We start from the raw sequence: 20271 nt of genomic DNA, 5'->3' as shown, positions 1-20271 counted from the left end.
GTCGTTGATTTCTTGCATTTTGAAGGTAGCTTGGAGTGCTCAAAATTTATATGATGAAACAAAATTTATATAAAAAATTAAAGAAATTAAAATTAAATAAAAAAAAATTACTATATGATGAAATGAATTTTGATATTGCACAAAATTAAATTAAATTATTAATTAAAACAAATGGCTAAAACAAGCTTTGGGACAGTGAAAGATTCTAGCAGCGCCAGTGCGCCACCATGAAACAAGATTCCACCTTAAAATAACGTGGCTCAGAATCCTTGGTATTTCCCTCTGTTTCAGGCTCAAAGGAAGTCAAAGATTCTCCGGGAGTCATGGCCTACCAATAAAAAGACTACACGTGTACGAAAAAGATTTTGTAACCCAGCCCGCGTTGGAGCACATTGAAATTAATGTACTCTTGGCCCCAACAGATCAACGCCTCACTACATATAAAATTTATTTTTTAGGGTTTATATTCTTAAGTTTCTAAATACAAGCCTTCCTTTTTACCGTTCATCTCTGTTACGCTTAGAAAATCCAACGGCGGAAACAGAACAGGCGCCGCCTCCGTCGGACCAACTCGCCGCGATGAAATTGACGAACGCCGTTGAGAAACATGCGTTCTCCGACCGTGTCCTGATCCGTTCAATCGTCGGCCGACCAGACGGCGGAGCTGGCCTTGATGGGCAAAGAGTCCGGGTTGGTGGTTGGGTAAAGACAGGGAGGGAGCAAGGAAAAGGGACTTTCGCGTTCTTGGAACTGAATGACGGATCGTGCCCGGGGAACTTGCAGGTCATTATCGACGCCGGAGTTGCTGTTCTGAGCAAGCTGGTGGCGACCGGCACGTGCGTGGTGGTGGATGGAATATTGAAGGTCCCACCTGAAGGCACGAGGCAGAAGATTGAGTTTCGGGTCGAAAAAGTGGTTTCTGTAGGCGAGGTGGATCCTGCTAAGTACCCTATTCCGAAAACGAAGCTCACGCTTGAGTTCTTGAGGGATCATCTTCATCTTCGTTCAAGGACCAACACGGTATGAATCTTTATCCAAATTAAATGCCCGGCTTTCCCTTTATATAACGTTGATAAACGATATATTTCCTTAATTAATACTACTGAATGTACTGAAGGTGAATTTGTCATCTTCCTGACGAGTTAACTCTGCTGAATTCAATTTGGTAACTTTAGGAACGTTTAATGTTGCGGTTTCCATGATTTTTTATATCCAAGATATTTTGTGCAATATGCATGCTATTTAGCTTCTGCTTTATATATGGATTCAGATTGCTGCCCTTGCTCGAATTCGGAACGCACTTGCATTTGCTACTCATTCATTCTTCCAAGAGCACAATTTCCTTTATGTGCACACTCCAATTATAACTACTAGTGATTGTGAAGGTGCCGGCGAGATGTTTCAAGTGACAACTTTGATTAGTGAATCTGAAAAGGTGGAGAAGGAACTGATTAAAAACCCTCCTCCGTCCGAGGCGGATATACAAGCAGCTAGGCAACTTGTGAGTGCGAGAGGAGAGGCTGTTAAACAACTTAAAGCTGCTAAAGCTAGCAAATCGGATATCACCATATCTGTGGCCGAACTTAACAAAGCAAAGGAAAATCTCTCTAAGTTGGAGGAGAGATCTAAATTGAAACCCGGGATTCCGAAAAGAGATGGCAAGATCGACTACACTCAAGATTTCTTTGCTCGTCAAGCTTTTCTGACCGTGTCCGGTCAACTGCAAGTTGAAACATATGCTTGTGCTGTTAGTAATGTGTATACATTTGGGCCAACTTTCCGGGCTGAACACTCTCATACTTCAAGGCATTTGGCAGAATTTTGGATGGTAGAGCCTGAAATAGCATTTGCAGATCTTCAGGTATGTCTGGCTACATTCATGCGAGTCCACCAAAAATATTAATGTGGAAATTAAATCAAAGTTGGATGCTTTTGCAGGATGACATGAAATGTGCCGAGGCTTATGTGAAGTACATGTGTAATTGGTTGCTTGATAAATGCCTAGATGATATGGAATTCATGGCTAAAAGTTATGATAAAGGTTGTATCGATCGGTTGAAAATGGTTGCTTCGACTCCCTTTGTGCAAATAACATACACAGAAGCGGTGGAGCTTTTAGAGGAAGCTGTGAAAGGTGGTAAGAAATTTGAGAATGAAGTGAAGTGGGGGATTGATTTAGCTTCTGAGCATGAAAGGTATGCAAGTCTTTCTTTCTAATTATTTCTTCTACTTACTTTGAACATGGACACTAGTATCTTATTTTGCGTTGACATTCAGATTCTTGACAGAAGTTAAATTTCAAAAACCTGTTATTGTTTATAACTACCCAAAGGGAATAAAAGCATTCTACATGAGGCTCAATGATGACTTGAAGACTGTTGCTGCTATGGATGTCCTTGTGCCAAAGGTCAGCATTCTCTTTTATGTCACCACGTGTATTTGCAAACTTCCACTTTGTTTTGCTACATTGTTGAGTGGATATTTTCCAAACATTTCAGGTTGGAGAACTGATCGGGGGTAGCCAAAGGGAAGAGCGTTACGATGTCATTCGGGAAAGGTAAGCTGTAGCATTTCTTTGGTGTATATCATAAAACATTACAGTGAACTTGACTGATTTTTGTTCTTAATCCTCACAGAATTTCAGAGATGGGACTGCCCCTTGAGCCATACGAGTGGTATCTTGACCTCCGGCGTTTTGGAACCGTTAAACATTGTGGATTCGGGTTAGGCTTTGAACGAATGATACTCTTTGCGACTGGCATCGACAACATTAGAGATGTTATTCCCTTCCCAAGATACCCCGGGAGAGCTGATCTTTGATTGTGTTTCCAGAGAAAATGGTCTTTATTTTCAGTTCTAAAATACTCAAGGATATTATTATTACATACTCGGAAAAGAAATTGTAGTACGTAAAACCGTTTCTTCATTTTCGCTCTTGCTCTGTTTCATCCTTAACAGGTTCCTCACATATGGGATTTTAGTCCTATTTAGTTATTATTTTCCAATGCAATAAGAGACCTATTTGTTCCATGCAAGCTCAATTTTTGGCAGAATTTCTCTAATTATATGGAATCAATACTCAAAAAGATATCGGAAAGTAAAATAAATAATATAAAAAAGGTATTCATAGGACAAATATGTGACTGACAGTCCCTTGGCATGATTCTTCGTCAATTCCCTTGATTTATAATGATAAAATTGTTGTTAGTTAAGCCATGGTTCCGAGTCGTATGCCATCCATCACAATGATTTTGTATTTGATAAAAAGTATCAACTAAATTCCAAACTTTTACGTGATGCTAAGTTTTTTGTTTAATCTAAAACTGTGAATATTATCAATATGATTGTCCTCAATGTCAATGGTTAAACCTGCTAAGTTTAGTGGTTCAATTCATGACAATAACATAACAGTAGCTTAAGATGAAAAACATGATACTCTTTCTGCAAGAAATTCCGCAAACAGGAGCAGGCTTCAATAGTCTAGACAACGATAGACAAAACATACGAGGAAAATAATGTATCATAAGCCATAATTGTAACAGTAGCCAAAATTCTGAAGTAAACTTTGGTGAACTAAAGATCAATGAAATTACTCATCGTCATCAATGACTTTGGTGCCCAGACCCTTCAGTCCTTCAGCTGGGATTTCGGCAACAGTTACCAGGGAGTAGAGCTCCTCCTTTGCATCTTCATCATCGTTTCTCTTGCGAGCAATGCGGACCCTAATCCTTCTTGGGACACTTCGGATCCCTCTGCTCCAGATGTGCTTGTTCAGCTTGACATCAACTCTCACATCCTTTGTCCCCATTGCTTTTTCTGCAAACTTCCTGATCTCCTTTATAGCCTTGGGAGCCTTCTTCTTGAATGTACTGTACACAAGATTACCATGAAGAAAGTTGTGAATCAGTTATTAAAACCTTTCGTCGAACATCATCAATTAGCATACGATTAAACATATTCTGGGACAAAGTGACTCTTAGCTCCAGAAATAACTCATGATTCCACCCAATTCATCATGGTTGTAGATTATTCTATAAAGCCAAAGCAGACCAAATAACAAGAATATCATACAAAATTATGTATAAATGAGTTCTGCATTAAACCCAGCATGATTCTCCTATAACTAACATTCATTCCTCAGCTTCCAGCCACAAAATTAAACTTAAACAACAGCAGCAGCACCTTGAGACATGATATCAATAACAACTTCTAATCAAACGGTGTAAAAACAACACATTCCGGGGTTCATGAATCTCACAATCACTTACAGGCTCATCTCTAAAGAGCCATTACTGATCCCCATGAAAAATCACTACTTGGACAGCTAAATTCATGACTAGAATAGCTCAGCCTAATAGTCAATAACAACATGAAAAGCTCAAACTTTGAGTGATGAAATTGTCAAAAAATCAAGCGAACAAATTTATAAAGCAAAAGACAATGTTTACAACCAAATAAAAAAACCCACCAAGCAAAGAGCACAATAAAAAGATTAAAAAGGAAACAGACGAGCAAAGCAAAACAAATAAAATGGTTTTCTTTGTTATAAGGGAAAGATCAGCTACCAGCCATGGAGGCGCTTGTGAAGGTTTATGGTGTACTCTCTGGTCACCACCTCTTCCTTTCTTCCCCTTGTTTTCTCAACCATTTGCACTCCCTCTTACGTTGGACCTTACCTGCATTCAGTCACCCACTCGTCATTTTCAAGAACAAACTCTTCATCAACGGAAATTAGCATGAAGAACAAATAATAAATCAGAAACAGAGAAAATAGTAATACAGTTCTTTCTTAATTTTACAGTTTCCGACTGGGTTTTCTAGGAAACCAAACGTAGGGAAAAGGCGTTAGATACCTGATTGGATTGACGGAAAGCAGAAGTGAGCCGACGAGAGACTAAAGGGAAGGTCTAAAAATATACACAAACCAAAAAACCCTAGCTAGCATACAGCTCTGTAAAGCGGTGCCGTTTTATGAATATTGGTGGACCAAATAATCGGCCTTCACTTTGATGTCTAAATAGACGGCCTCGTGATCCGAAAGGTAACAAAAGGATAATCTCACATTTGGTACCTTAATTTTGATGTCTAATGTAATATATGTTTTAGAAAAATATTTAATGTAAAAATTGAATAATTATTTTATGTATTATTATAATACTTATAGATTATCATGATTGGTTTAGTATTTATTAATAGTAATAACTCACATATTATAATAATACAAAAAGATAAGTTCAATAAAAAGTCGATAGTAAAAAAAAAAATTGTTATCCTTAAAAATCTTAAATTTTGATAAATACGTGAATTTTAGCAATTCCATTTGTACAATAGATGACAATTCAAGTCTATATGTGATATTTTGACAAAAATACATATTTCATATTATAGACATTTTGCACATGAAAGTTCATCAGTTTGACTGTATAGTCATCGAATATTTTAAGATAAATAAAGCTTAAACTGAAGTTCCGCTCAAATTTTACAAAACAAGCCTCAAATTGATCACATCCTACAGCACTACTTAAACTAATTATCGGAGATATGATTAACCATGTTAATGCATCATGCCAATGAGGTGGGTCCCTTTATACATGTTTCTGAGACACCTTTTCTGCAATTAACTTCACCTCCTTGATTCTCTCATCAATCAACTGCTGCAGTTGTTGTTCTTTGGTTTTTGCCTGATCTTCGTCCATTTGAACACCGCCAACCTCACCGTTCTGAGATCTGAACATGACAAATGACGTCTCCTCATCATGAACACTCGGGACCTCAATTACTTGCTTTCCGGCAATCTCGGAATCTTTCCCTAGGATATCAGCCTTCACCCCATTACTAATGATTGTTACATAGTCTTCCGTATGCTTCCCTATGGGATCAAGGCCAAGATATATCATAATCTCCCAACATTGAAGAAACTGTTTCTTGTTGATTTTCAATGTTTTCCTGACTTCCTCAACTACATCAGGAGGTGGCAACTGGCAAGAATTGAGGAATATTGGTTTTTTTAGACAATTTTCCCAGCTTCAGATGCGAGACAGCTGATTTAACAGCATCCTGGGCTGGTTCGAAAGCTATCAGACGTTTTATATCAAAACTGGTCCGCACATGCTGGAAGTAATCTAGGGCTCTTCAACTGTCAAATCATAAACGTTTTCAGATATTGCAACGTTGCTAAGAGCCTCCACAAGGTGGCTGCCATAACCCTTGTGCTGGTAAGGAGGCAATACCAGAATCTGCCAACAAAAGGAATAATTTCATAAAAGAATGCTATTCGTGATTGGTAACATATATCAACATGCAACAGTTCTTAAAGAGCGGCAATACTTTGGGTTCCAATCAGTACACCTCAGATACTAACATGAATAATGGCAAGGAAAGAGATTAACCTGGCTGAATTGCAACCGTGAACCATCAGGATTATGATAAAAACGATAGAGCGCTGCAAAACCAAGCAATAAATGCTGAGTGTTCTCAGGCTGATCATTTTTCTTCTTACTCAAGAGATACAACTCCCAGCTTGGGTCAGTTACATCAATAGGATTGCTACCCGGTCAAGAAAATACAACTATTTAGATTATATTAAGAATGAGATGCATTATACCATTAACATTCAGTGAAGGTGGCAGCTACCGTCAACAAGAAGATGAACCAAAGGTACCAAGCAACTATAGAGATGCCCAGCAGCCAAATTATCTATCTTCAGTCGAACAACCTAACACAGGAAGAAAGCAAATCAACATGGCTAACCTTTGCATAAATGAAGCTCATTACCATTTTATAGTTATGTAACCAACCAGACAGTTAAAATCAAGGTAACTTCATCTTTTAAACTATTTTCCCTATAATTTATCTCATGGGAGTGGGACTCTCCATGGTTGTTGAACTGTTAAGGAGCAGAATCACCAGAGCTAATCTCCTACGCATGTAAATTAGCATAAAACATACAACCCCATGACTGTAAGGGAAGGAAATAGAACTTACTAGTTGTGGATGCTTGAGAATTTCATGTAATGCCAAAAAAGAAAACCACAACAGGAGGACTCTCACAAAGATGAGACCAGACCAAGACTGAAACTAGCAACAAAAAGGGAAACAAGGAATAATCTAACAAAAAGATAATAGCAAAAGAGAAGGAAAATTCCTTGTGCTGTCAGGTCTAATGCAAAAATTAAAATCCAAACAAAATAAAGATTGCACAGAATTTTCAGAACGGGCACTGGAACTGAGAATAGTAATACAGTGACATTTAGGCAACATGACAAACACTTTATTCATACATAATTCAAGATGGAATTAATGAGAGTAGCAAATATTTCAGTGTATGTAAAGATGGAAAAATTACCTCCAGATCAGAAGAGGTTGCGTCTGAATTGCCATTAAAATGAGTTATATGGCCATTGGAAGCTTTGGTTTGCAACTTCTCTCCATGGGAAACAACAGAACTGAAAAGGGTAATATATGATATTGAGTTCACAAAAACATAAGCAAAGAAAATAGAAAGCCAAGATTGCTAAGGTAAAAGGGAAATAAACCTTTATATGTGCATAAGATTTCATGGCATAATACCTAACGAAATTATTCTCAGTTGAAAAAGTTTTCACGAAGTCATCTTTGTTCTCCAAAAGAGTATCACAAAAAATTTTCTGTACAAAATGGTCATAAAATCAGGGAAGCCTCTTGATGTCAGAGATTAAGCTAAAGCTAAACATGGTAGATAATGTGTACCTCAAGAGCAGATTTCAGGTCTGTAATTCCTTTGCCCCCCCTGAATAAACAACAGTGAAAACCATTAAAATATCATGAAAAAAAGACAAAGGAAATACTTCACTGACTCAACATGATAGAAATGGAGATTAAAACCACTAATAGTTAGGGTTGCAGATTTCTACTTACATCAGATGTGCATTGGAAGCTGATATCAGCATGCGCATGAAAAGAAATGCTGTTAACCCAAATAGTTATCTGGGAAAATAAAATAATACATGAACACTAAACCATCAAGAAAACAAAATAATATTTAAAGGCAAATATGCTGCAATTTATGAATGCATGTTACCTTTAACCCTTGGTAACCGTATATCTTCTCATCTTCTTCAAAAAAGCTGTTCAAATCAACGGGATTGATACATAAACCATCTGAAGTTCCAACTTCCTCTTTCTTAGAAACTAAATCCACATAAATTAAGAAAAGTTAGCACTCCTATAAATAAAGTTCCTAACGAAAATAAAAGACGGTATTGTTTTTGCTGTCAGTTAAGACAATAAGAGCATCCAGTTATCAAAGTGAAAAAATCAACTTTCATTTTTAAACCTTTTTTCATCCATCAACATATAGCAAAACCCAAAACAATTCATAAAATTGACAAAAAAACGAAAATAAGTTATAAAGTAAACAAAAAAAAAAAAGAAACTAACCCAAGTAAACCTTAATGCAGTCAATAGGATCAACTCCATCATCTGCTTCAAGGCCAATCGAAAAAAAAAAACAATGAGCGAAATAAAAAAAGAACTCCTTGAAAATTAAATAAAATGGAATTTACAACCAAGTGAACTGGAAACAGAAAACGTAATTAGGGAGGACAAGCTAAAACATATACTGATGAAACCGGAGAAGATGACACTGACCGATACTGGAAAAACCGACGCGTCGCTTTTTCTTGGGCTCGGGTAACGGATCGGCGTTGGGATTTTGTTGCTTCTTTCCCATTTGATGGAGGCTTAGGGTTTTGCAGAGCGGGAAATGAAGAACCGTGAGGCGGGAAATTATGTTGTACAAATTGGGGGGATAATTTAGTGTTACTATTTATAAATAAAACCTGTGAAGACGCGAACAGGAAAGGGAACTCATCACGTGCACTCCACGTGATATATACTATTAAAATGGAAAATTGTTTGGGTTTGAGCCTTTCGGCGCGTTATTTCTAGTCAATACAAAATAGGCTTAAAAATTCGATCCGATTCGAATTAAGAATTTGAATTCCATCGGATTAAATTTAATATAATTTTTAGTTTTTACATGTTTTTAATTAAAAAATAAAAAAATAAAATATTAATTTATTCAATTTTATAATATAAATTTAAAAGAAAAGTCAAAGCTGTTTCGTTCCCAGGCTGCAACCGGAAATACCCAAGTGAGATATTAATGACAATCCGGCCTCGACAAGATGCTAAGCAGGGACAACGAATTGATTTATGTATGGAGAGACGATGAATGGAACTAAGAACAAGGCTTCTAAAATAATTCATCCTTACATCTGCAAGAAGATTATCAAGAACTGGCAAAGCCTCCGATTCTATGAAGTCAATTTTGTTTTCGACACCAGCTTTTCTGATAACAGGTAGCCCTATCTCATATGCTTCTCGATTCATATCTATGGCTATAATCTGCACAAGAACGAACGGTAAAGAAGAGCACAGACAACATCGAGTACATGATCTTCAAGTCGGTTTCGTACAGAGGAAAGCTGGGGATGCTTCCACGTTAGTTTACACAAGTCAATGTTACGGATTGTTTACTTATGGGCTAATGAATTAGTCTTGACCGAACAGATGGATTGTTTACCTTGCCATCCTCGGGAACTGTAAGAGCAGTAAGCAGAAGTGAGTATCCGGTGAAAACTCCGTTGTCCTTTTAGCATCTATTAGCTTCAAGAGCATGGCAATTAGCTGCCCCGCATCAGGTGCAGTAGCCATAACAGCCCTGGAAGATGACAATTAAGTACAACCACTTCATCAATAGAAGTAGGGGTGTTTAAATTTTCGAACTAATTCGGTTAACCGACCGAACTGAATTAGTTCGATTAATTCGGTCGGTTACCGAATTAATTCGATCGATTAATGGTTAATGATTTTTTAGATATTCGGTTAACGGTTAATTCGGTTTGAAATCAATTAATTAACCGAATTAATCGAATTAAATATTTTTTTAATATTTTTTCACCCTACTGACTCCCACTTTCTTTTCTAGATAATAGATATTCATAAATACATTGTCCAATTGTGTCTGCTACTTTGCTTTTTGCAGAATATCCAAGGGACATTGCCCCCCACTTCCTAAAAATATACACGAAACCCATAAAAATGAATTAACAAATATTATACTGGCCTAGAAATATTAACAAAGACTAACCGCTTTACCTATTTTCCTCAACACTGAGAAAATACAATAACATCTGCACCAAGACTCATGGTACTAGTCTTAAATCCGTTGCAATTTCCTCGGTTATAATTTTTTTTTGCCTTTTTGTGTATGGTATGGGCATGAGATGGCAGGTGGAGTATGGTGTAGTGGAGCATGGGTGAGGCAACACTGTCTTGATTTCTGCCAAAACTGTTTTTTAATTAAAAAATATTAAATTCTAAAAAAATTCGGTTAATTCGAAAATTAACCGAATTAACCGAAATTTATTCGGTTCAGTTAATACTTTCATAAAAAATTCGGTTCGGTTAATTCGGTTTAGGTATTTCTATTCGATTTGGTTCGATTTTAACCGAATGAACACCCCTAAATAGAAGCTAAAAAATATAAGAAACAATTGTTTACAAGGTCATCATCTTCAATTATAGACGTTATGAGCTCTGAAACTAATCGTTTTGAGATCCACAAAACACATTATGAGCTAAAAGTATAAGGATTTACGTGGCATCCTTTTAAAAGATTTTTTTTCTTCAAAGAAGCACAGTTGTTAATGTGACGGATCATGTAGAGTATATACATAATTCCTATTTTGCATGTGATTTGTCATGTAAGCAATGACGATTTTGTAAGGAAAAATCTTTCAAAACATGCTGTCACGTAGGCACACTTTCATATTACGTGATAGAAATTATTGTCATTTTGAGAAATAATTTTTTTAATGTTATTTTGAAAAAAAATTAAATAGGTATTATTTTAATAATTTAACCACTTTTATGGGAGTATGAGTCGAAATTGAAACATAATCAGATTTAGGATCCTTGACCTATTTTGATTCGAATAATTATTAAAATAATTTTATATGTTTATAAATAATTGCTATAATATATTTGCACCTCACCAGTAATGGTAGATCCAGAAATAATTTTGAGGGTGGACACATATATGTTAATAACATAAAGTTTTGAATATTGATACAAATAAAATTTTCAGATAAACACTATCAATAAAATAAATAATTAATAAAAAAAAATCAAATTTTAAAATAACACAAACAAATTTCAAAATAAACACCATTAAAGATAACTAACGGAATTCAATATACCCTCTGCCTTCAATAGATCCGTCACTGCCGTACATTATGACTTTCGGAAAACATAACCGTATTAGAGGCCTCAGAAGAGTATTTCTGATTTTCAAAGCCTTACTTAAGGTGGGAGCCATGTGATCTGCAAAATCAAACATCAAATTGATAATCGATCGTATCAATCAAGTTGTTTTATCCTACCAACGTACAAATAGATATCATGACAGTCGAGCATACCAAGCCTTATAAAAATAATTTATTCTTCTTCTTCTTCATTTGTACTCTTTCTTTGGAATTCTCCTTTATCTCTATATTATGAGCGTTACCAATCAACTATTATATTACCGTCATATCATCACTAACTTTGTCTTTTATAATAATTTATAACCATCATAATTCATTTGTTGACATCACCAGTATTCATATATGATTTCCTTTACAATTCTCTCTAGTTTATTAAATAAAAATTATACAAATTATGTATTAGGACTAACGAGAGGTGAGTCGAAATATAATAAAATTAAATTAAAATATTTTGATTTCTTAATTAATGAATATATAATAATATATGTTCAGATATTCTCAATTATTTGCTATTGAATGTATATACCACTGATATGTAGAATGTTCAAATATGGAACTTGAAAATATAAAAAAGTTATTTAATCATTGAAGTCGTATATGCAAAGATTTTGATTTCTAAATTAAGATTGGATCGATGAAAAAGTGACTGGTATCATGCCTATTCCTGATGATAGTCGAGTAAAATATCTACACTGTATATTCATACCTCAGTTACATTTATTTATATAGAAATATCCCATGGCCGTATATAATCTTTCACATTGGATATTAGAACACTGTATCAGAAAGCAAAACGAACATACATATTAATTGGCGTTTCTGTTTGAGAGAATTTAAGAATGCGGTTAAGGTATCATAATCAGGAAGCTTTGGGTGAACATGAGTTGACCTCTCCCCAATTGAAGTTTGAGCTTCTGAACTCTTGACACTACCCAGTGATACAATATCCGGGACGGATGTACACGGCTGTTCCTTTTCCGACATCTTCAAAGCTTCGTCAGATGGAAACGTTTTGGTCTCTGAAACCAACTTTGGAGTTGCTTCTGATGCCAACTGGGAATGTCGAAAACTTTCCAAGTGATACGAGTTCCTTTTCTGGGTATCTCTAGGTGAATTCGAAGGAGATACATTTTTCTGATGAGGAAAACGAGTTCTTGAATGAGCCTTTGAACTTGTTTTAGGAAGATCTTCATCAGAATCACTATTTCCCAAACCAAAACATGGCACGGGGACACTTGAGGTTGATCTTCTATCTTCTTCAGAGCTTGGCATTCTGTTGTATTGGTCGCGAGTGCTACTAAAAATATGTTTTGGTCTTTCCTCCTCAAAGTCATCGTCACTAGAATCAGCACGAGTGACTGATGCTCTCTTGCTGAGTTTCTACTGACTTCATCACTTTCTTTCGGTTCTCGATTGTAAGATCCAGAACTAGCTGAATCCTCCACTAGGGAAGGGGATGATTGCTTAAATCCAGCAGATGTATCATTCTCTGCCTCTGAAGAGGATAAAGCATATGGTGGATGCCTATAGCCCTTATTTCGGATGTCATCTGTCAAATTCCCTAAGTTCAATTCCCTACTTTCCATGTCCCCAGACAACGGTTGATTGAAAATACTGTTTTCAGCTTGGTGCGAATCCAAATTCTTTTTCTGACTATCTATAGTATAATTGTTGTTCCTACCGAACTTGTTTACCTCCTCTTCACTTTCTGAACTATGGCAGTAATTATCGAAAGTCGGAGGCAACTCATCTACATGTGAAGGGCCTGCTGCTGAGCTTGTTGAACTTTCAAAGAAGATAGAAGTAGACCGCTTCTCCGAGAAAATATGCGATTGCGAAATAGACTCTTCAAGCGATTCAACCTTCTTCTTAGTGCTCCAAGAATGTGTACATGGACATGGATGAGATGGTGATCTTTGAAATGGAGATGAAAAGTTCATACCGTATTCATGTACCTTATGCTCTTCGTCCAAATCAAGTTTATCTCAGAATGTGATCCATAATCATCAAAAACCGCCGAGGCATTATCATAAAAGCCCGTTGTTTCTATAGTGCTTCTTTGAGGGCTTTCTTTATCGTTGAAAAGAGAAGAATTCTCAACAGAAAAGTTTCCCGACTTCCGACGATTTAAATCTGATACACCATAAAGATCATCAGCAAAAGTACCTGAACTAGAAGATGAAGAGCTTGATTGCTTCCCAGTCCTCCCTTCCTGATAATCAGCAAAATCAGAAGTCTTTATATCATGTAATTCATTCACAAACTGTGTCCTTTCATCTGAGTTTCTCTTATCATTTTCAGACTTCTGCCCATTTAAATTAGAAGCACCATCACAATCATCTCTAAAAGTGTTTGACTGAGAATGAGAAGAATAGCTTGATTGTTCCCCGTCTTTGATTTCATGATGATCAACATTCCGAGTATTCTTAATACCGTGCAATTCGTTCACAAAATGCATCTCATTGACTGAGTCTCTCTTCATGCTCACTTCACCAAAATGCTCCATCTGCCTGCCAACAGATGAGTTTCTTTGAGAATATGCATCTGGAATTTGATTAGTAACTAATGATTTTTCATTGAAGGTAGCTGCTGTCGATTTAGAGGCACCACGAGTGGATTTATCATCATTCCTCATCATGTTACTGAGACAATTTTCAGTCTCTCCTGTTCGATTGTATTGTTCATTGCTGTCAGTTTGTTCATAATTCGTTCCATGGAAGGAATTATTAACTTTACGTCTGGCAAGATGTTCATATTGAGAGGTCGAGACAGTATTCTTTCTTGGTTCCTCATCTCTCATGCCATGAGCTGACATGTTTGAGTCCATTGAATATTGCTGGGAGATATTTTCAAGATTTTCAGCATCAGCTTGGGCAGCCATACTTGCTCGCTCTGCAGATGCCGCAGCTGCACGAGCAGCAGCAGTAGCATTCTTAAATTCCATATTCCCATGTTGCCTAGGTGAGGAGAAAGAACTCTCATTCCCATAAGATGAATTTCTAAATTCCATCCCTTGATAATCAGTTTCTGTAAAGCAAAACACCCAAATATAATAATAATTAACAAACAATGGATAAGATAAGTAAGAACTGAACAATATGCGTACCTCGAGTTTTTGATTTTGGAGGATAAGTTTCAGACGAGATTGAATCATTGACACTAATATTTGAGTAATCAATTTTTTTAGGATGAGGAGATAATCTTGAGCTGAGCTCATTAAAGCTTGAGGGCACATCATTTTTAGCAATTTGTTTTGGAGATTGAACATTAGGACTAGGAACTTGAACACTAGTCGGTCTCTGCTCATAATGACTGCCTGAAGTCTGGGTATTAGGACGACCTGCCGAAATTTTGGTGGCCTCCAACAAAGCATTTGGCCCATTCTGCACATTCAAATTCATAAAGAAAGAAATAAGTTTTCAAGCAAATCATTCTATCTCTGACAAACAAATAACAACATACAGCCACTTCATAATCGAATATTTATCCAAGGATGATTCAATGCATGATTATATATATTGATATGTCGAACAAAGACAATCTATTTTGCACCATACTACTCTTACCATCAAGTCATCATATGTCTTTGGTTCTTTTGCTCCAAATGATTCAGGGTCCCACTTGATATTGTGTTCCTCTGCAATTGCAATCAAAATTTTGAGTTTGGTCTGGCCATCAGGTGCTTTGATAGATAACTTTTCAACCAACTAAAGGAAACAGACAACGTAAGGATCAGTCAGTCAAGAGTACTATTTCCAAACTTGGGTTATATTTCAACAATTGTTCATTCATGCATTAATGTTCATACAAACTCACCAAACGACCAACACCACAATCCGGACGCAGTTCAAGAGCAGCAGAAGTGAAATCTTTTCCATATTTTGCTGTAAGATGTTTGGTGACATCCTTGAGTTCTGGTATCTCCTCACACCTTGCAGATGCGAAAATGACACTCGAAATTGCCTCCTTCAAGTCGATTGGGCAGTTTCTGAATGATTCGGGTTGGTAGAACCCAGACGATAGTTATTAAAAACAATGGCAGAAATACCAAAACTCTTAAAAGATCATCCTCTCCATGAACTAGCCATAATGCATTTTATCCATCCTTTTAAGCACAAATATAAATCCAATTAAACAAACAGGCACTCAAAACTCTAGCTGCAATCCCCTTAATTTAAGTCACCCAAACATGAAAGTGAAATACAGGTATGTATCAGATACAAGAATGTTCAAAATTCTAAAGTTATTTTATGTATTTGGAGTAGTATTCGTCATGTATATGAATGTGTTGAAATGGGAAAAGGGGATTTTAAGATGAATGAAAACTCCAGATAATCTAACGAAATTCAATAATATGAAATATGTAATAGTAAGGAAAGTAATTTACACACTTCTGAAACTCGATCATTGGCATTCGTGCCACGATGAGTTCACAATATATCTCAAGAAGATCATATGCTGCCATAGTTTTTTCTTCGTTAACCACATGCTCCGCCTGAAAAAAATGTTACAAGGAAAAATAAAAAACACCATGGTTACAAAACAAAATCATGATTATAAAACTCAGAAGAAAACGCAATACCCGAATTCTGGCAGTTTGATCCTGCCCAGACTCCAGTAATTGAGCCAATTCCCTCTTTAACTGCTTAAAATGTGCTTCCCTCTTGTTCTTCATTACTTTTATTCGCGGTATCGCTAGCTTTAAAGCTAGCTTGCTGGATAAATAAGTAAAAATTGAAAACGCGAAAAATCAAACAATCACATCCTCCTCAATCCAAAAAACCACCTTAACAAAACAGTTACTGAAACATAATTGAAAAATGGAAATTTACAATTTGTCTGGCTTGAAGCTCATGCGAAACATTTTTTTTCCTCCAAAAAAGGAGGGTTATGAGAAGTGAATCGAATCCAAAGGATTAAAAGTTTTATTTTTCTTTAAAATCTTTCGAACCATGAAACTTAGATGTGATTTTGATTTGAGCGGTAATCCGTAATTGTTAACGATAATTAGGATCTTAGAGGTGAAGGAAAGAAATTAGGGATCCGAATCGATTGGACTTTCTCGGAAATTGAAGCGTAGTACTATTCTTTTCCTTCATTCTTCTCAAATCCTTTGATCTATTTTTGAACGTTGTCGTGAATGTCAAGTCTGTAAAGGAATCTCAATAGAACACCACAATCGGGAATTGGAACAACGCAAGAAAAGGAATGCATGGGGCTGTGCGTCAAATTAACGACGCCGAATGAATGCTAAATTACCATGTTACCCTTTAAAAGTTATAGGTTATTTTCATTAGAAATAAATATTCGATCGTGAATTTTTTTAATTAATTAAATTAACAAATATTATCTTATCATTTAAGTTTAAATAAAACAGTAGTATAAAAAAAGTTACAAAATAATAAAAAAACTAGTCAGATAATTAAATTAAATAAATATAAAATTAAAAAATTAAATTAGAAGAAAATAATGTATTGTTAAAAGGAAAATTTAAAGTTACATAATATTCAACAATTTGATAAAATAAATAAACTTTAAATAGAAAGTATAAAAAATAATTTAATCAAAATGCAATCAAATTAATTAATTAGAGATGAAAAATATTATTTTAATTTTAATTTTCTAGAGTTCACAAAATCAAACTTGACTGTCATGATCATGAGAGATATAGAAATCGGAGAAGACGGAGGACTGCCAGCAGTGAAGAAGTTATGCCAACAGCACCTGCAAGGGAATCTATCTGTTAGAGACAGCTATATTGCCAGCTGGTAAATAGGTTGGTACAATGTAAATATATAAGCAATGTACTTGGTAAGGCTGAGGCATGATATGATTGAATGAATTCACAGTTTTCTTGAATCCCTTTTCTTCTCTTCTTGAATCTCTATTCCTCTATTCCTTCGATTATTCTTCTTCTCTCGCAGGGTCATAACAATTGGTATTCAGAGCCCATTTCCTGGCAGCTTGAAGCAAAATCAAGTCATGGCAGACTCCATTAATTTTTCTTCGATTCAGAGGCAGCTTGACGATCTCACCAAGATGATAAAGCAAGCAACGGATGGCACAAAACCTCCTAAATGGTGGCAGAAGCAGGATAGTCGGGTGAGTATGTTGGAATATAAAATAGCGTCGCAGCAGAGAGATATGGAGCACATTTTACAATTGCTGACTGGAAAAAAGTGCGAGGAAAAACATGATGATTCCCAGGTGTTCGATAAATTGCTAACACCAAAGACTAAAGAACCTGAGACATTAGTTTCATATGTGTGTCCTGGTACTTCGGAAATTGCTTGTCCTGCAAAGTTCGATGAAGTTCCATACCAATATTCACAATCTGGGCATGCTGAACAATCACATTTTTGGAATCCATAAATCAATTTGCCTTCATATGCGTCTTTGTCAAATCCTCATTCTCTTGAACTTCATGATGATCAATGTCAAGTGATTTCCAGACAGTCTCAAGATTCCCTGGTTGACCTATATAGGCTAAAGCAGCCCACACATTTCCTAATCCTGATGCAAATGGTGCAGCAGAAGAAGATAACCCTTACAAGTTTAGATTATTGCTAATGGAAATTAATTTTAAAGATGCGCTAGTAGAGGTCGAGAAGATAATTGGAAAGGAGGACAAGTATTTTGCCAAACTTGGGAAGAATATGAAATATGTTTATGAAACAGAGACCTTCAGTCTTATCGATAAGAAATCCTTTAAGGTTGAGAATGTTGTGGACTTCAGTTGGTCACCAACTGATCCCATCATTGCACTTTTTGTTCCTGAACCTGGAGGTGGAAATCAAATTGCTGGGGTTGATCGCTATACAAAAACAAAGAAAAGCACATATACTGGATTTGAGCTCTTCCGCATCAAAGAAAGGGACATACCAATTGAAGTTTTGGAACTCTTTAATAAAAATGACAAGATATTTGCCTTTGCGTGGGAGCCCAAGGGGCATAGGCTTGTTGTTATACATGGAGATAATCCAAGGTCTGATATTAGCTTTTACTTGATGCGAAGCACTCACAATTTGGGTCGTGTTGCAAAGCTCACTACTCTAAAAGCCAAGCAAGCAAATTCTCTTTTCTGGTCATCTGGTGGCCGCTTCATAGTTTTTGCTGGATTGAAGGGTTTCAATGGTCAATTGGAATTCTTCAACGTTGATGAGATTGAAACCATGGCGACTGCTGAACATTTTATGGCAACAAACGTTGAATGGGATTCCAATGGAAGGTATGTTGCCACTTTAGTGACTTCGGTTCATGAAATGGAAAATGGTTTCAACATATGGTCCTTTAATGGCAAGCCACTTTATCGGAGACTGAAGGATCAATTCTTCCAGTTCTTGTGGCGCCAGAGGCCACCATCCTTTTTGACTCATGAAAAGGATGAAGTGATTGCAAAGAACTTGAAGAAGTACAACAAGAAATATGAGGCAGAGGACCAGGATGTTTAAATGAAGTGGTTGAAAGTAGGATGGCATATTTTCTTCAGGGAGACTTGTTTTCATCCATCTGGTGATAGCAAGCAAAAGCACGACCCAACTCATTACCGTGAGCCCTCATTTTACTCACAGGTCTTTACAGAATGCCAAGCAACTGATGATTCATGAAACTCATTTAAGCTTTCTTTAGTTGGCTTCAAGTGCATCAGTGCTTATGTTAATCACCAAAGGGATCAAAATCATATTTGTTGGATCTGGGAAAAGGTGAATGCATATTATGATGGGGGATTCCAGCGCTTCTTGGATACTGTATAGTACAAATCTAGTAGCATACTTCGTTATGAACATACCTTTGGTCCAGGATTTGTGAGCACAGGAGACATCGACACAACCAAAGAGTTTGTAGCAATGTTGGATCTTAAGCCTGGCCAAAAAGTTCTCGATGTTGGCTGTGGCATTGGTGGATGTGACTCTTATATGGCACAAGAATTCGATGTCCATGTTGTGGGCATTGATCTGTCCATAAATATGATAGCTATTGCTCTTGAACGAGCGAGTGGACTCAATTGCGCGGTTGAAATTGAAGTTGTTGATTACACTACAATAACTTACCCGGAAAACACTTTTGATGTTATCTACAACTGTGACACCATTATGCACATTCAAGACAAACCTGCACTATTTAGATCTTTATTCAAATGGTTGAAGCCAGGGGGAAAAGTTCTTATTAGTGATTACTGCAAAAGTGTCGGAGTTTCATCGCCAAAATTTACAGCAAATCAAATTGTTACCAAGTGGGTGCTTACACTGGCAAGGGCATTGCTCGAGAAAGGTGGGTTTTGCATGCACATCATTGTAAGGAAGAAATTGTTTGATCCTTGGGGACAAGGATCATTTCAAGGGAAGTGGAATGTCATAACTACCTGGGAATTCAACAAAGAAAGCAGCAGGAATCAGTTACTTAAACAAAAACTGTTGAATCTGAATTTTTTTCAGAAGACTCAAGCAAGGCCGAAATTTTTTGCTAAAATAAAATGGATAGACAGAGGTATAAAGACAAAGGACAGAATTTACCTGAAGTTTCGATCTTACCATCAAACCTCACATGCTCTTCAAAAAGGATTAAGGCTAGCAGTAAGGGTCTATGGTACCTGCATCGTTTTACATTGCATGGGGTTAGTAGCATATAAATTGTTATATGAGTCCTTGAAGGTGCAAACAGTGAATTATGATAGTTGGTTGAAAAAGAAATCTAGAGATCAACATATTACCTCATTGGAGCCTTCCAAGTTGGGACATAAGGGACAGTTGAAGGTCTAATTTGTTATGAAGTTTGACAAACATTGGGAGAAGAAGTACAATCAAATGCAGTGGATAAATTTAAGGTTGGAAAACGTCATTGGGGTAAACTACATTGTGCTTAAGGCACAATTGTTAAGTTTTGATCCTTGGGGACAAGGATCTTTTCATGGAGGGGGTATTGTCATGATCATGAGAGATATAGAAATCGGAGAAGATGGGAG

General features: G+C 36.4%; 4 protein-coding genes and 2 pseudogenes across 5 annotated transcripts; 2 read left to right on the top strand and 4 right to left on the bottom strand.

The window, feature by feature from the left end:
- Positions 1–457: 457 nt before the first annotated feature.
- Positions 458–3028, top strand: LOC120156579 (asparagine--tRNA ligase, cytoplasmic 1-like). Its single transcript, XM_039167878.1, has 6 exons — positions 458–1020; positions 1271–1861; positions 1939–2195; positions 2278–2407; positions 2499–2557; positions 2637–3028. Exons 1-6 carry the CDS (start codon positions 580–582, stop codon positions 2818–2820), a joined length of 1662 nt encoding a protein of 553 aa, XP_039023809.1. The 5' UTR covers positions 458–579; the 3' UTR covers positions 2821–3028.
- Positions 3029–3451: 423 nt separating this feature from the next.
- Positions 3452–4956, bottom strand: LOC120156582 (60S ribosomal protein L31-like). The gene is made up of 3 exons (XM_039167881.1): positions 4854–4956; positions 4566–4676; positions 3452–3869 (listed from the first exon to the last, which is right to left on the bottom strand). The coding sequence occupies exons 2-3, from the start codon at positions 4646–4648 to the stop codon at positions 3590–3592; spliced, it is 363 nt and encodes a 120-aa protein (XP_039023812.1). The 5' UTR covers positions 4649–4676; positions 4854–4956; the 3' UTR covers positions 3452–3589.
- A 537-nt stretch (positions 4957–5493) lies between these two features.
- Positions 5494–8796, bottom strand: LOC120156662 (annotated as a pseudogene).
- Positions 8797–12050: 3254 nt separating this feature from the next.
- LOC120156659 lies at positions 12051–14357 on the bottom strand. Of its 2 annotated transcripts, none has more exons than XM_039167956.1 (2): positions 13645–14357; positions 12051–13344 (listed from the first exon to the last, which is right to left on the bottom strand). In XM_039167956.1, exons 1-2 carry the CDS (start codon positions 14317–14319, stop codon positions 13246–13248), a joined length of 774 nt encoding a protein of 257 aa, XP_039023887.1. In that variant the 5' UTR covers positions 14320–14357; the 3' UTR covers positions 12051–13245. The 2 variants fall into 2 exon arrangements, with proteins under 2 accessions (XP_039023887.1, XP_039023886.1); XM_039167955.1 differs by having other exon boundaries at positions 13645–14329.
- A 7-nt stretch (positions 14358–14364) lies between these two features.
- LOC120156660 (IST1 homolog) lies at positions 14365–16369 on the bottom strand. Its single transcript, XM_039167957.1, has 5 exons — positions 15892–16369; positions 15701–15804; positions 15126–15297; positions 14876–15016; positions 14365–14692 (listed from the first exon to the last, which is right to left on the bottom strand). The coding sequence occupies exons 1-5, from the start codon at positions 15982–15984 to the stop codon at positions 14369–14371; spliced, it is 834 nt and encodes a 277-aa protein (XP_039023888.1). The 5' UTR covers positions 15985–16369; the 3' UTR covers positions 14365–14368.
- A 2391-nt stretch (positions 16370–18760) lies between these two features.
- LOC120156683 lies at positions 18761–19558 on the top strand (annotated as a pseudogene).
- Positions 19559–20271: the final 713 nt, after the last annotated feature.

The sequence above is a fragment of the Hibiscus syriacus genome, unplaced genomic scaffold (assembly GCF_006381635.1).
Source record: "Hibiscus syriacus cultivar Baekdansim isolate YM2019G1 unplaced genomic scaffold, ASM638163v2 tig00111234_pilon, whole genome shotgun sequence".
In the NCBI taxonomy this organism is placed as follows: Eukaryota; Viridiplantae; Streptophyta; class Magnoliopsida; order Malvales; family Malvaceae; genus Hibiscus; species Hibiscus syriacus.
This window is presented reverse-complemented; position numbering and strand designations above follow the sequence as displayed.